The sequence below is a fragment of the Neomonachus schauinslandi genome, chromosome 7, assembly GCF_002201575.2.
Source record: "Neomonachus schauinslandi chromosome 7, ASM220157v2, whole genome shotgun sequence".
Lineage (NCBI taxonomy): Eukaryota > Metazoa > Chordata > Mammalia > Carnivora > Phocidae > Neomonachus > Neomonachus schauinslandi.
Genome location: NC_058409.1, coordinates 108,086,478 through 108,100,717, shown reverse-complemented (window position 1 = coordinate 108,100,717; position 14,240 = coordinate 108,086,478). Strand labels below are relative to the sequence as shown.

Below are 14,240 nucleotides of genomic sequence, written 5' to 3'. Positions count from 1 at the left end.
GGTTTAAAATTTTAAAACATAGTGACAACATTTAAACTTGGCAGTCAACCTAATGGTGTTATTCCTCGGAGTAAAATGTATCAGAATGAAATTTTCTTGTGCATTGAGAACTTTGATTCCCTTTCAAATATTTCTTAGCCTGTTCTTTCCCTCAGGCGAATGGTTATCCGTTGGGTAGGAATATGAAAACTGGTATTTTACAATTGGTAGCCTGGTGTATCTCTTGTGCATGCATTTATTAAGAACAAATGAAGCAGATTGTAATAATATAAGACTGGTGTGCCTTTCTTCTGCCCAGCCAAGTCAGATTACTTTTGTTATTGTTAAATCCTTTCTAAGTTTTTGTACTTCTAACGGATAGAAAAGTAGGCAGTTCTTTGTTCTTTGCTGTTCTCAACTGACAGTCTGCTAAGGGTGCATCAGAAGAGTTGGTAATGTTTCTTGCTGACCTATTTCGCAGTAGTTCTTTTTTCTTGTAATTTTCACTATTTTAGTACTTTGCCTTGAAAGTAAAAGGTAAAGGTTAAAGTTTTTATAGGTTTGTGAATTGTGTATGGTTCTTAGAATGGATGGGGCAATGTTAAAAGATGAAATTTAATATAAAGCCTGAATTTGTGACAAACCAGTTTTTTTTTTACAGTTTAATAAAATACCTCTTTGATCTTCCAACATTTTGTAATTAGATTTTTTTAAATGATATTTTAGAATTCAGATATGCATTATATGTTCATTTGCAAAGGGAGAGAATTGTTGGAGTAGGTGGGTTGAAAAAGTGTGCACTGACCCCCCCCCTCTCCCGCCCCCAAGTTAACAGCTAGTGGGAAAAACCTTTAGTTGCAACACTGTCCTTCCAGCAATGGAGTTAAATTTAGACTCAGCAATTGTAATCTCACTTGTAGTTGATCACACTGGTGTTAATTAGGTTTATATGTTTTTAAATCTCAAAAATCAGCTTTTTCCTTTTTTCATTTAAGCATTCTTGGACACCCTGTTTGTCCTTGGTGGGGAAAGCTGAATTGCAAGCCAGGTGATAATGGTAAAGAGCTAGGAATAATCTGCACATGAAGAGGGGGCTTTATAAAACAGAAAATCAAAAAATTTCACAGGTTGTGGCCTTAATAGTCTTTAGATGACTTTGATAGATTTCTGCTTTTGTCCTCTGGCAGTCAATCATGTAATATTGTTAGCTGTTCAGCTTGCTGTGTTTCAGTTATTTAATAATTATTTTTTAGAGATTTATTTGTTTTAGAGAGTGCGAGCGAGCTGGGGGGTGGGGTGGGTGGGGGGAGGGGCAGAGGGAGAGAGAGTCACAAGGAGACTCCACAGTGAGTGGAGCCCCACTTAGGCTTGATCTCACAATCCTGAGATCAGGACCTGAGCCCAAACCGGAGAGTCAGCCGCTTAACTGAGCCACCCAGGTGCCCCAGGTATTTAATAATTATTAAAGTAAATTTTAGGGGCGCCTGGGTGGCTCAGTCGTTAAGCGTCTGCCTTCGGCTCAGGTCATGATCCCAGGGTCCTGGGATCGAGCCCCGCATCAGGCTCCCTGCTCAGCGGGAAGCCTGCTTCTCCCTCTCCCACTCCCCCTGCTGTGTTCCCTCTCTCGCTGTCTCTCTCTCTCTGTCAAATAAAATCTTTAAAGTAAATGTTAGAGATGGTTCAGAGAAAGGGGCTTCCTAGATGGGACAGACTTCTACTTTGTAGGGATGTCATCCTTGGTGGCTGTTAATAAGTGGCTATGTAACGGCATCATTGTGTATTTGTATAGCTCTTTTATGTTCTAGTGTTTTTGTTTATAAAGAGAACTGAAGCTCTGAAATCCAAATAGTTGTCTAAATTATTTTGTAAAGTTTGTGTATCTACTAGGGGACTGTAGACCGTTATTTGCTAGCTATTTCCTTATTCAAAAAAGTTCGAAAGATTCAGAATTTGGAAGGTATATGAGTGTGACTACTTTTCAGGCTTTTTTAGGCTGTGCCTCGAGTATAGCCTATGTGGATTCTCTGAGCTTGCTCAGTACTGCCTCATCTATATATGGAGGCATGGAATTTTTATTCTTTGGGTTGTAATCCAGTGTTATCTAACTTACTTTGCTTTTTTACTTATTTTATTGCTCACACAGTTCCATTTTTGGCCCTTGTGTCCTTTTAATGGTCCCCCATTTTTGTTTTTTTTTTTCTTTTTAAGCATTTTCTTTATCGGGCATTTAAGGCTCACCTTGTATTTTGCCTTTCCCAGCCCTAGAGTCAACTGTTTCTCCAAGGAGCTACCACAAAGAATTTTGAAGGGAAGTGACAGGTAGTAAATGTGAATAGTTTAGATAATAGATTGAACAGTGATGGTGATACAAGCGAGTGCATGGGCAAGGGGGAAGGACAGAGGGACAAGCAGGCTCCCTGCTGAGCAGGGAGCCTGACTCCCAGACTCTTGGGACTCAATCCCAGGACCCTGAGATTATGACCTGAGTTGAAGTCAGACAGTCAACTGAGCCACCCAGGCACCGCATTGAGTTAAATTTTAATATGTGATATATGAAGTGAGGTTCATTTTCTTCCCTATATATGGATGTGTAATTGTTCCACCATTTGTTGACCAGAGTATCCTTTTTCTGTTGAATTATCTGCACTTAATGTTGAAAATCCCAGTTGTCCATTTATGTGTGGTATATTTCATAACTATTCTGTTCTGTGGATCTATATGTTTTTACACCTAGACTATTTTAAAAATAAATGGCAATATCTGATGTTTTTATGTATACTAAAAACACTTCTAAACATGTTGAAGAGCATACAGTACATATTCAGCAACTGACTTTTCATTTTAATACTGTTTTTGAGATCTATTTCATGCTGACTTTGACTGCTATAAATAGGATGACTTTATGTCTTGGTTTCCCAGGGACAGTCCTAATTCACTCCAGTTAACCTGACATAATTACAAATAGTACAGCTTTTTAATCTTTTAAGTGCCTCATATAATTATCTTAGATACAGGTTTGAATGATATGCATAAAGTGCAACTTAGTCCATCTCCTGTTTGACAGACACATAGGTTGTTTTAGATTTTAGATGTAAGGTGGCAGTTAATTTCTCAGTTTATGTCTTATGTACATGGGTGAGTTTCTGTGTATAAATCTAGAAGGGAATTGCTAGATTCATTGGAACATTTTGGATTTTATTAGATAACTGCAGAATTGTTCTTCACTGTGGTGGGAGCAGTTGACACTCCCTTCAGTTTCACAGGTCCTCTTTTCCCGACTTCCTTGCCAGTGTTTGATACTGACTGATAATGTATACTTTATAAGATTTTATTTATTTATTTGCGAGAGAGAGACAGAGAGCCCTAGCTGGGAGGAGAGGGAGAATCAGGCTCCCCATTGAGCAGGGAGCCTTATGCAGGACTCGGTATCAGGACCCTGAAATCATGACCTGAGCTGAAGGCAGATGCTTAACCAACTGAGTCACCCAGGCGGCCCATATATTGACTGGTATTTTAATACTTCGGGGAATTTTCCGTGAGAAGTGATAGATTTTATCTTTTTAATTTTTTTTTTTTTTAAGATTTTATTTTTTGACAGACAGTGAGAGAGGGAACAGAAGCAGGGGGAGAGGCAGAGGGAGAAGCAGGCTTCCCGCTGAACGGGGATGCCGATGTGGGGCTCGATCCCAAGACCCTGGGATCATGATCTGAGCCAAAGGCAGACGCTTAACGACTGAGCCACCCAGGCGCCCCTAAAATTTATTTTTATTTTTATTTATTTATTTATTTTTAAAGATTTTATTTATTTGACAGAGAGAGACATAGCGAGAGCAGGAACACAAGTTGGGGGGGGGTGGGAGAGGGAGAAGCAGGCTTCCCTGCGGTGCAGGGAGCCCGATGTGGGGCTCGGTCCCAGGACCCTGGGATCACGACCTGAGCCGAAGGCAGACGCTTAACGACTGAGCCACCCAGGCGCCCCCCCTAAAATTTATTTTTAAAGATTTATTTAGAGCATATGCAAGTGCAAGGGAGCGGCAGAAGGAGAGGGACAAAGAATCTCAAGCAGACTCTGCACTTAGTGGGAGACCACACTTAGTGGGAGACCGACTCCAGGCTGGATCCTGTGACCCCGAGATCATTGATTTTGCCAGAGTAAGCTCTACTGTTAATTCAGGTGGATTATGGTTGCCCTTCATGCTTCCCTGCTCTTGGAACGTAAATGCTCACAGCTTTTTAGACTCAGTTATAGGAAGCCCATTTAACATTCTTCGTGAACTTCAGCAAAATTATTGATGGAAATTTCTTTAAAGTTGTCATGCAGTCTAGTAACTTGGGATTAAGTAGACATTTTGAAATTTGAGTATTTCAGAAATCGGTGTCAGTCCACAAAAAAATCAGTGATTGTGTTCATCTGTGAGAGATCGTTGACATTTCCATTGAATGTTATTTTAGAATAACATTTATTGATGATGTTATGTGCTTTTCAAAAAATAGGTAAGAAAAGGATGAGAATTACACTTTTCATTCCATGTAGGCAACTAATAATTGTTGCCGCGAATTTTTTTTTCTGTACTGTACCTTAATCACGCTTTCATTGTTTGCTCTGAGGGATCTGAATGCCAACACAAAATGGTACTGTTGGAAAAATGATAGTATTACAAGCCAAAAGTGAATTCTTTCCTAAAGTTGGAAAACTTGAATAAAGTATTCTGATACAACCCTTTCAAAAAGGAAAGTAAGTAGATATTTAAGACCAATTTGAAGGTGAAACTAAGAACTTTTTAGGAGAATGCTTAGCTCTTAGACCTTAGCCCTGAAAGTTCTGAGAAAGTAACCAAATGGGGCGCCTGGGTGGCTCAGTCTGTTAAGCTTCTGCCTTCGGCTCAGGTCATGATCCCAGGGTCCTGGGATCGAGCCCTCCATCGGGCTCCCTGCTGAGCAGGGAGCCTGCTTCTCTCCCTCTCCCTACCTTTCCGCCTGCTTGTGCGCTCTCTCTCTTCTCAGTCAAATAAATAAAATCTTAAAAAAAATAAGGTCAACCTAGAAGTTCTCTGAAAAGTTAGTGTTACATTAAGTGCTTGGGCTTCTATAATCCAAGGTACTCTGTACACAAATTCTTACAGGAATCCTATATTTTAGTACTGCTAGCAGAGTACTTAAATAGTCTTCTGGGTACAGAGAAGGGTGGAATGTGGAAATGCTTTCTTTAGAGTTAGTTAATAATTATACTAATAGTAATAACAGCTGACATTCAGTGCTTGCTATTTAATAGACAATTCTTAAGTTATTTCAGTTTTATAGATGAGAGAACTGGGGGCACAGATTGTTACTACCCCAGGAGCACAGCAAGTGAATGATGTGGGAGAATTTTTCACAGTGAGAATTGGTTAAAGAAAATTTTTATTGCATCTCAAATACTTTTTCACTGTTCTAAACTAGAGCACTCAGTTTTAGATTTGCCTTAGACTTGGATGGTTCAATGAAAACTGGTAAACTGAAGGTAATGTTTAGTATCTTTCCCTCCTTAAGGATTTCTTTTTCTTTTTTTAATTTTATTTATTTAGGGAGAGTGCACACAGGCACTTGCAAGCAGGGGGAGGGGAAGGGCAGAGGGAGAGAATCTCAAGCGACCCCGCACTGAGTGGGGAGCCTGATGCCGACCTTGATCTCACGACTCTGAGATCATGATCTGAGCCAAAATCAAGAGTTGGATGCTTAACCGACTGAGCCACCCAAGCACCCCTGAAAGCATTTTTTATATAGAATTTTGGAGGTATCATTTACAAATGATGAAATTATAGAATATAAGGATTCACCTTGAAAAGTCTATTGTATATTTATAATCATTATCCTGAGAAACAGTTGACCCTTGAACAAGAGGAGTTTGAACTCTGGGTCCACTTGTACATGGATTTTTTTTTTTTAAGATTTTATTTATTTATTTGACAGAGAGACACAGCGAGAGAGGGAACACAAGCAGGGGGAGTGGGAGAGGGAGAAGCAGGCTTCCTGCCAAGCAGGGAGCCCGATGTGGGGCTCGATCCCAGGACCCTGGGATCATGACCTGAGCCGAAGGCAGATGCTTAATGTCTGAGCCACCCAGGCGCTCCTGGATCTTTTTTTTTTTTTTTTAAATAATACAGAATGGTGCTGGCAATGTGTTGTCTCTTTATGATTTTCTTAATATTTTCATTTCTCTAGCTTTATTGTAAGAATACAGTATATAATATATACACAAAATATGTATCTTTTGACTGTTACTGGTAAGGCTTCTGGTCAGCAGTAGGGTATTAAGTTTTTGGGGAGTCAAAAGTTATATGGATTTTCAACTGTGGGTGTGATGGGTGTCTGCCCCTAAGTTGGGGGGGTATTTAAGGGTCAGCTTTATGTACATTTCTCTAACCCCTCTCCCTCTCCAACCCCCTCTCCCAGTTTCCCTATGGGCCTTTCCAGTCACCTCCCTCTCAGGCAAGTACTTTCTCATTTGTAACACCTTAGGTTACTTTTCTCTTGGGCCTTTTCTTAGTCATTAAAGAAACAGTGTTGTGTCTGTTATCTTAATCTAACTTCTGAAAAACCTGACAAATGGATCATCAGAAATCCATTTTTGCTTGTATAAAATTCTAATCTTTGTGTGCGAATGTTGAATGAAAGAAAACTACTTCTAGGGGCGCCTGGGTGGCTCAGTCGTTAAGTGTCTGCCTCTGCTTTCTGCTCAGGTCATGGTCCCAGGGTCCTGGGATCATGACCTGAGCCGAAGGCAGATGCTTAACGACTGAGCCAGCCAGGCGCCCCAGGAAATAAAATCTTTAAAAAAAAAAAAAAAGAAAAAAAAATATTTCTATTCTTTGTCGGACACAAGTTTTTGGGGCTAGAAAGTTACATAAGAAATGGTCTCTAAAGAAACATTTAGGAAGAAGCTTGCATTCTTTTTTCAAAATGTTTTATCTGACCTTGACTAATGTAGAATTCTTGAAATTTTTGGCTGTTTTAATTTAGAAATCAGTCTTTTTTTTTTTTTTAGCAGTGAAACAATAGTTTTTTTAATTTTTCTTTTTTATTTTTAAAGATTTTTTTATTTTATTATTTATATGACAGAGAGAGAGCGAGCGAGAGAGGGAATACAAACAGGGCAGAGTGGGAGAGGGGAGAAGCAGGCTTCCCGCTGAAAAGGGAGACCGATGTGGGGCTCGATCCCAGGACCCCGGGATCATGACTTGAGCTGAAGGCAGATGCTTAACGACTGAGCCACCCAGGTGCCCCTATAGTTTCTTTTTAATAAAATGCTGTACATATTTAGTCACATGGAATGTTACTCTTTTTCAGTTTTATTGATATTTAATTGACAGGATTATCTTATTATTTTTTTTGACAGGAATATTCTTTTTAAATAGTGCTACCATTTGCCCTCGAATTCATTGGTCCATATTACAGAAGAGCTAAAAGGAGAGACTTTAAGAGCCAGAGCTTCTACTTTAATGGAATCATAAAGTGCTTGTAGTATAAGTGTAAGCCTTAGGAGGCTGCAAGGGTATTTGAGGCAGCGCTGATGACTGACATTAAAACTTATAACTTGAGTAGCAGACTATTGAAAATTTGGTTTCACCATAGCTATTGCATGTTTCTCAAGTTGAAAATTTCAACCCCAAATAAAGTACCATCTATTTGGAAAAAAATTAAAAATGCTAATTGAGAACCTAAAATATTGAATTCTATTAAACCATTAAGATAATAAAATATTGGAAACTTGATAAATGATATGGATTTTAGTATTGGTTTCAGAATTAATAACTGTTAAGAAAAGTCCCCAAATGAGGGGCTCCTGGGTGGCTCAGTTGTTCAGCGTCTGCCTTCAGCTCAGGTCATGATCCCAGGGTCCTGGGATCGAGCCCCGCATCAGGGTCCCTGCTCAGCGGGAAGCCTGCTTCTCCTTTTCCCACTCCCCCTGCTTGTGTTCCCTCTCTTGTTATGTCTTTCTCTGTCAAATAAATAAAACCTTTAAAAAAAGAAAAATCCACAAATGAGATGAAGATCAATTTAGCATATAAATGTTTAGGTTTACTTTTTTCTTGGCTTTAGGGGGACCTGAAATAAAATATTTATAATGGTATAATCAAACCAATAATGATCTTTCTGTATTCTTTTAATTTGAATTATATAGGTAATCTCGAAGAAAGGGAAAAGAGAAGTTCTAGAGGTCTACAGATTAAAATTTTTCTTACCTTTGATATATAATCTAGAGGATTTTTATTATATTGCATAGGAATATTGGATGAGGAAGTAGTATTTGGTAAAATGATTTTTAGTGATTTATCTTATAATGAGACTACTTGGCAGTATCAGAGAATGCAGTTAGGTTGATAATACTGGCCTCATAATGACATTTGTAGTATTGACTGGGAAATAAGAACAGGTAGTACTCAAGAGAAGCGAGTGCAACTAGAATAGAAAAATAGGGGTTTACTTAATGTGTATTGTTTTCTTTGATTTATCTATCCTGTTGTGTAGGTTCCCTTTAAAAGATTGCTTTTTTTTAATTGTGCAATGTTTAGCATTTTTTTTTTTTGATTTTTTAAAAAAATGTATTTGACAGAGAGAGACACAGTGAGAGAGGGAACACAAGCAGGGGGAGTGGGAGAGGGAGAAGCAGGCTTCTCGCGGAGCAGGGAGCCCGATGCGGGGCTCGATCCCAGGACCTCAGGATCATGACCTGAGCCGAAGGCAGACGCTTAACGACAGAGCCACCCAGATGTTAGTGATTTTTGAAGAGCGTAGCTAAGTCCTTTTAAGAAAGGAAAATTTATACGGAAACTAATATATAAAAAAGTGCAGTTCTGGTTTAAATGAAGTAATGGGATATATTAAAAACTTGAAAATTGCAGGCTAGATGACTGTTAATATTTTCTGGTGTCCAACTGTAACTTTGAAGTTCTGGAAAATTTAGGATCATTAAGAACATCTGAAATTCGTTTTTTTTTTGGAGTATGAGCCACGGAAGAAAGAGAACAATTTCTCATTCTGCATTAGTCTAAGTACATTAGTTTAAGACTTAAGATCCAGATTCTTGTTATTGATACTCTCTTAACCGTACCTGCAGGTAAACTACTCTCCAGTATGACTGGGAAGGTATTATTGATCTAGTGCCTGCAATCTGGAGAAAATACAGACCGGCCTTGAACTAATTTCTTAGGTTTTGGTGAAGAATAATGCAGATGCACTAGATAAGGATAAATAAATCTCCACAAATTGTTCAGAATTGACCAGTCTGTTTTGCCCATCCTTTGAGGAAACTGAAATAAAATTTCTGGCCTTTTATACTGTAATTGATCTGTTCATGTCTCTCCGTTTGCCTGTATGTTTAACTTCAGGATGATTTTATCTCCTCAAATGAAAAGTTGGATTATCTCATGGCAAATATTTTTTCCAAAAAGTTTTATTTTGATAATAACTGACAGTAATTGAGGACTTACTGTGTGCCAGCTGCCTTTCTTAATACACAAAGATACTAAAGATACTAACTTTAAATCATCATGATTTTGGGGCACCTGGGTGGCTGAGTCGTTAAGTGTCTACCTTCAGCTCAGGTCATGATCCAGGGTCCTGGGATCAAGCCCCACATCGGGATCCCTGCTCGGCGGGAAGCCTGCTTCTCCAAGACTCTCCCACTCCCCCTGCTCGTGTTCCCTCTCTCGCTGTGTCTCTCTCTGTCAAATAAATAAATAAGCTCTTAAAAAAAATAAATCATCATGATTTTGAGGTGCTGAGATCATTTTGTTGAGTAAAAACATTGTGTTTAGTTCACCCATTTTCAGATTATTTTTGGTTTCATCATAAAGTAAGCTTAAAATTTTTAGGTTTTGTGGTTCTCTGTTAAAGATACAAAAAATTTTCCTGATTTAGTTTGACTAAAAATGTGATCATATGTGCCTGTATGTCAAAGCTTATCACCCTTGAATCTAATATTGCCACAAATAAGAATGTGTTTGGGAATCTTAGAACTGGAACACTCTTGAGTTTAAAAATAGAGAAGTTATGATAGGGTGCATGCTGGAAATATGTACCTTTGACGTTCTTATATTCATTTTAAAGAAATTGACTGTTGGGAATAATGAATTCTTTATCGGCAGTCCCCTCCCCCCCCCAATTCATCTCCTTGCAATAAATTTGACTAAAAATCTCACCTGATCTGTGTGGGGTTTATTTGTTCTTATGGTCTTTATTTTTTAAAACCAAGAACTGTTGACGTGCCTTGTCTTACTTTGAGTTGGTTTTAGTTGAATGATTCAGTTTTCTGCCCTGCTGCTTTTCCCCCTTGTACTTGATATTTCAGGTTGAACATATTTGACTTTTTTCCCCCCAGGTTGAATTGACCAAAGCAATGGTTATGGAGAAGCCTAGTCCCCTGCTGGTCGGGCGGGAATTTGTGAGACAGTATTACACGCTGCTGAACCAGGCCCCAGACATGCTACACAGGTAAAACATCGTTTTTTATCCTGCATCTAAAGTTTTTTTAGCACGTAGGTACTTAATACTTTAGAACCTCTTATGCATCATGCACCTTGTAGGGTTGTTGCATATAGTGCTTGGTACATAAGAACCAGTGAATGATTTCTGTTAAAATTTTAATTTTATTTTTAAGATTTTTAAAGATTTATTTATTTGAGAGATCGTGCGCATGCACATGGCGCTAGCAGGGGGAGGTGCTGAGTGTCCAGCCCATGGTAGGACTATCCCACAACCCTGAGATCATGACCTGAGCTGAAATCAAGAGTCAAATGCTTAATTGAGCCACCCAGGTGTCCCTAAAATTATAATTTTAAGTAGAATATACAAGTAGGGGGCGCCTGGGTGGCTCAGTTGTTAAGCGTCTGCCTTCAGCTCAGGTCGTAATCCCAGGGTCCTGGGATCGAGCCCCACAACGGGCTCCTTGCTCAGCGGGAAGGTTTCTCCCTCTCCCTCTCCCTCTGCCTCTCCCTCTGCTCATGTGCTCTCTCTCTCTCTATCTCTGTGTCTCAAGTGAATAAATAAAATCTTAAAAAAAAAAAAATGTGTTGAAGACTATTCCCGTAATAATATTTTTGTGGTGTTGTGCTTTTAAACATTGGGGAAACTTCAGTGGAAATGGTATAGGCTTTTAAATTGAGTTTATGAAATAAACATGGAAAGCTTTAGTAAAAACCATCTTTACAATTGTTCTCTGTATATGCAAACATTTTTTACCTACTGTCTTTTAGCTTTTTTACTTGGTAATCTGGGATCCTCTTTAAGGGTACTACATGTATCACATTAATTTTAGTATCCACATTCACACAGTTTTTATTTTAGAGATGTAGCATACTTTAATCCCTACTGATGAATTTTTGTTGGTTGCTTCATTTGCTCTTACAAACAGTCCTGTGTTATACAGAACTATAAATATATTTATGTGGACTTGTTAGAATAATATTTTAAGTTTTTTTTTTTTATTAGCGAGCGAGAGCCTGCGTGTGCATGCAGGGGCAGGGGGAGAGAGAGTCCTAAGCAGACTCCGTGCTGAGTGTGGAACTGGGCTCGATTTCATGACCCTGACATCACCCCAACTGAGCTGGAACCAAGAGTTGGGACGTTTACTGACTGCGCCACCACAGGCACTCCTAGAGTATCTCTTAGAGATTCTAAAATGTGTATTTGCTGGACCAGACTCTTTTCCTCTATACTTTGACCAGCTTGCATATTGGATATTACATGCTTATTGGGTGCAAAAGAAAATTTATAAATTTGTTTTGAGTCCTTGCTCTGAAAATGGAAAATACCTCGTATATTTTTTTTTAAGGCTTTACAATTTTCCAAACAGTTTCACCTGTTTCCTATTGATCTTTACAAAAACCTTTTTAGTAAGGCATTGTTAGGATAACTTTATTTTGCAGATAAAGATGGTAAGGGGTTAAAAATTTGCTGGTGTTGGCATGACTATTAAGTGATTGAACAGGTTTTCTTTTTTTAAAGATTTTATTTATTTGAGGGAGAGAGAATGAGAGAGAGAGAGAGACACATGTTGAGCAGGGAGCCCGATGCGGGACTCGATCCTGGGACTCCAGGATCATGACCTGAGCTGAAGGCAGTCGCTTAACCGACTGAGCCACCCAGGTGCCCGAACGGGTTTTCAGCCCTCTTCCTTTTTTCTTATTATTTTTGTTTTTTATGTCAAAATTTGATTCTATGCCCTCAGAGGTTAGAGAAGTTTAGAATTTGAAAAGGAGCAGGAGTTGAAAGATAACTAAATTAATGTTTCTTGTCAATATTGCTATTTTTTCACATTTTATCTCTGAAGTGCAGCTTAGATATACAGGCATATCTCATTTTGTTTTGCTTTATGATGCTTTGCAGATATTTTTTGCAAATTATAGGTTTGTGGCAATCTTAACACGGAGCAAGTTTATTGGTGCCATTTTTCCAACAGTATTTGCTCACTTTGTCACATTTTGGTAATTCTCAAAATATTTCAAACTTTTCCATTACTATATTTGTTAATGGTAATCTATGATCAGTGATCTTTGTTATTGTTATAGTTATATCGGGTCTCATGCCCATCCATATAAGACCGTGAACTTAATGTTCAGTAAATGTTTTGTGTTTTCTGACTCCTCCACCAATGGCTGTACCCCATCTCCCTATTCCCTGAGACACAACAATAGTGAAATTAGGCCAGTTATTTAACCTTATAATGGCTTTTACCTGTTAAGTGAAAGGAGGAGTCCCATGTCTCTTCTTCACATCAAAAGCTAGAAGTAAGCTTAATGAGGAGGGAATGTTGAAAGCTGGAATGGACCAAAAGCTAGGCCTCTTGGGCCAGTTAGCTAAGTTCTGAGCGCAAAGGAAAAGTTTTTGAAATTAAAAGTGCTACTCGAATGAACACACGAGTTATAAGAAAGCAGAGCAGCTTTATTGTGGATATGGAGAAAGTTTGAGTAGTTTGAGGATTGAACAAGCCACAACATTCCATTAAGCCAAAGCCTAACCCAGAGCAAGGCCCTCACTCTTCAGTTCTTTGAAGGCTGACAGATGTGAAGCAGCTGCGGCAGTAGAGTTTGAAGCTAGCAGACGTTGGTTCATGAGGTTTTAAGGGAAGAAGCTGTCTCCGTAAAATAAAAGTGCAAGGTGAATCAGCAGGTGTTGATGTGGAAGCTGCAGCAAGTTCTTGAGAAGAATTAGCTAAGATAATTAATGAAGGTGGCTACACTACATAATAGATTTTCATTGTAGATGAAACTGCCTGATATTATTAGGAGCGATTCATGGGACGATGTCAAACTATCAAGGTGAACAGGAGTTAAGAAGTTGATTCTAGCCCCCATGGATGATTTTGAGGGGTTTAAAACTTCAGTGGGGGAAGTAACTGCAGATGAGGTAGGAATAGCAAGAGATCTAGAATGAGAAGTGGAGAAGTGCTGCAATCTTATGATAAGACTTTAACAGATGAGGAATTGCTTATGGATGAGCAAAGAAAGTGGTTTCTTGAAATGGAATCTACTGGTGAAGACGCTGTGGAGATTGTTGAAATGACAACATGATAGGATATTACATAGACTGAGTTGTTAAAGCAGTATCAGGGTTAACTGAGAGGATTAACTCCGAGTTTTGAAAGAAGTTCTGTGGGTAAAATGCTGTAAACAGCATTATATGTTATAGCAAAATTGTTAGTGAAAAGATGAGTCAGTTGATGGGGGAAAACTTCATTGTTGTCTTTAAGAAATTGGCACAGCCACCCCAGCCTTCTGCATCCACCACCTTGATCAGTCAGCAGCCATCCACATTGAGGTAAGACCCTCCACTAGCAAAAAGATTAGGACTCACTGAAAGCTCAGGTGATGGTTAGCATTGTTTAGCAATAAAGTGTTTTTTAAATTAAGGTAGGCACACTTTATAGAAGTACTATTGCACACTTAATAAAGTATAGTGTAGACATAACTTTTATATGCACTGGAAAACCAAAAAAATCTCTTTGACTGTTTATTGCAATATTCTCTTTATTGTGCTGGTCTGGTACCAAACTTGAAATGTCTCTGAGGTATGCCTGTAATGAAAAGTGGATTAGCCAGGAGTGAACTGATTCACTGGCTGACATGCAGCCTTTTAATAACTTTAAAATTTGCAGGGTACACTTTCGGGGGTGCAGGCAGAATCAGAGTGTCGAATGACGTGTATGGGTTCATTTGTGAAAAGTTGTATACCGGTAGTATAGTTATCAAGAAATTCTAATAGCAGTCAATCTCTGCATTGGG

General features: G+C 38.8%; 1 protein-coding gene across 2 annotated transcripts in view; it reads left to right on the top strand.

Annotated features, from left to right (window-relative positions):
- Positions 1-14,240, top strand: part of G3BP1 (G3BP stress granule assembly factor 1) — a 32,216-nt gene that overhangs the window by 2,282 nt on the left and 15,694 nt on the right. For both annotated transcript variants that reach the window (XM_021701039.2, XM_021701048.2), the window contains exon 2: positions 10,340-10,452. In XM_021701039.2, the coding sequence (XP_021556714.1) occupies positions 10,358-10,452 (95 nt within the window). In that variant the 5' untranslated portion in view covers positions 10,340-10,357. The remainder of the gene's footprint in view (positions 1-10,339; positions 10,453-14,240) is intronic.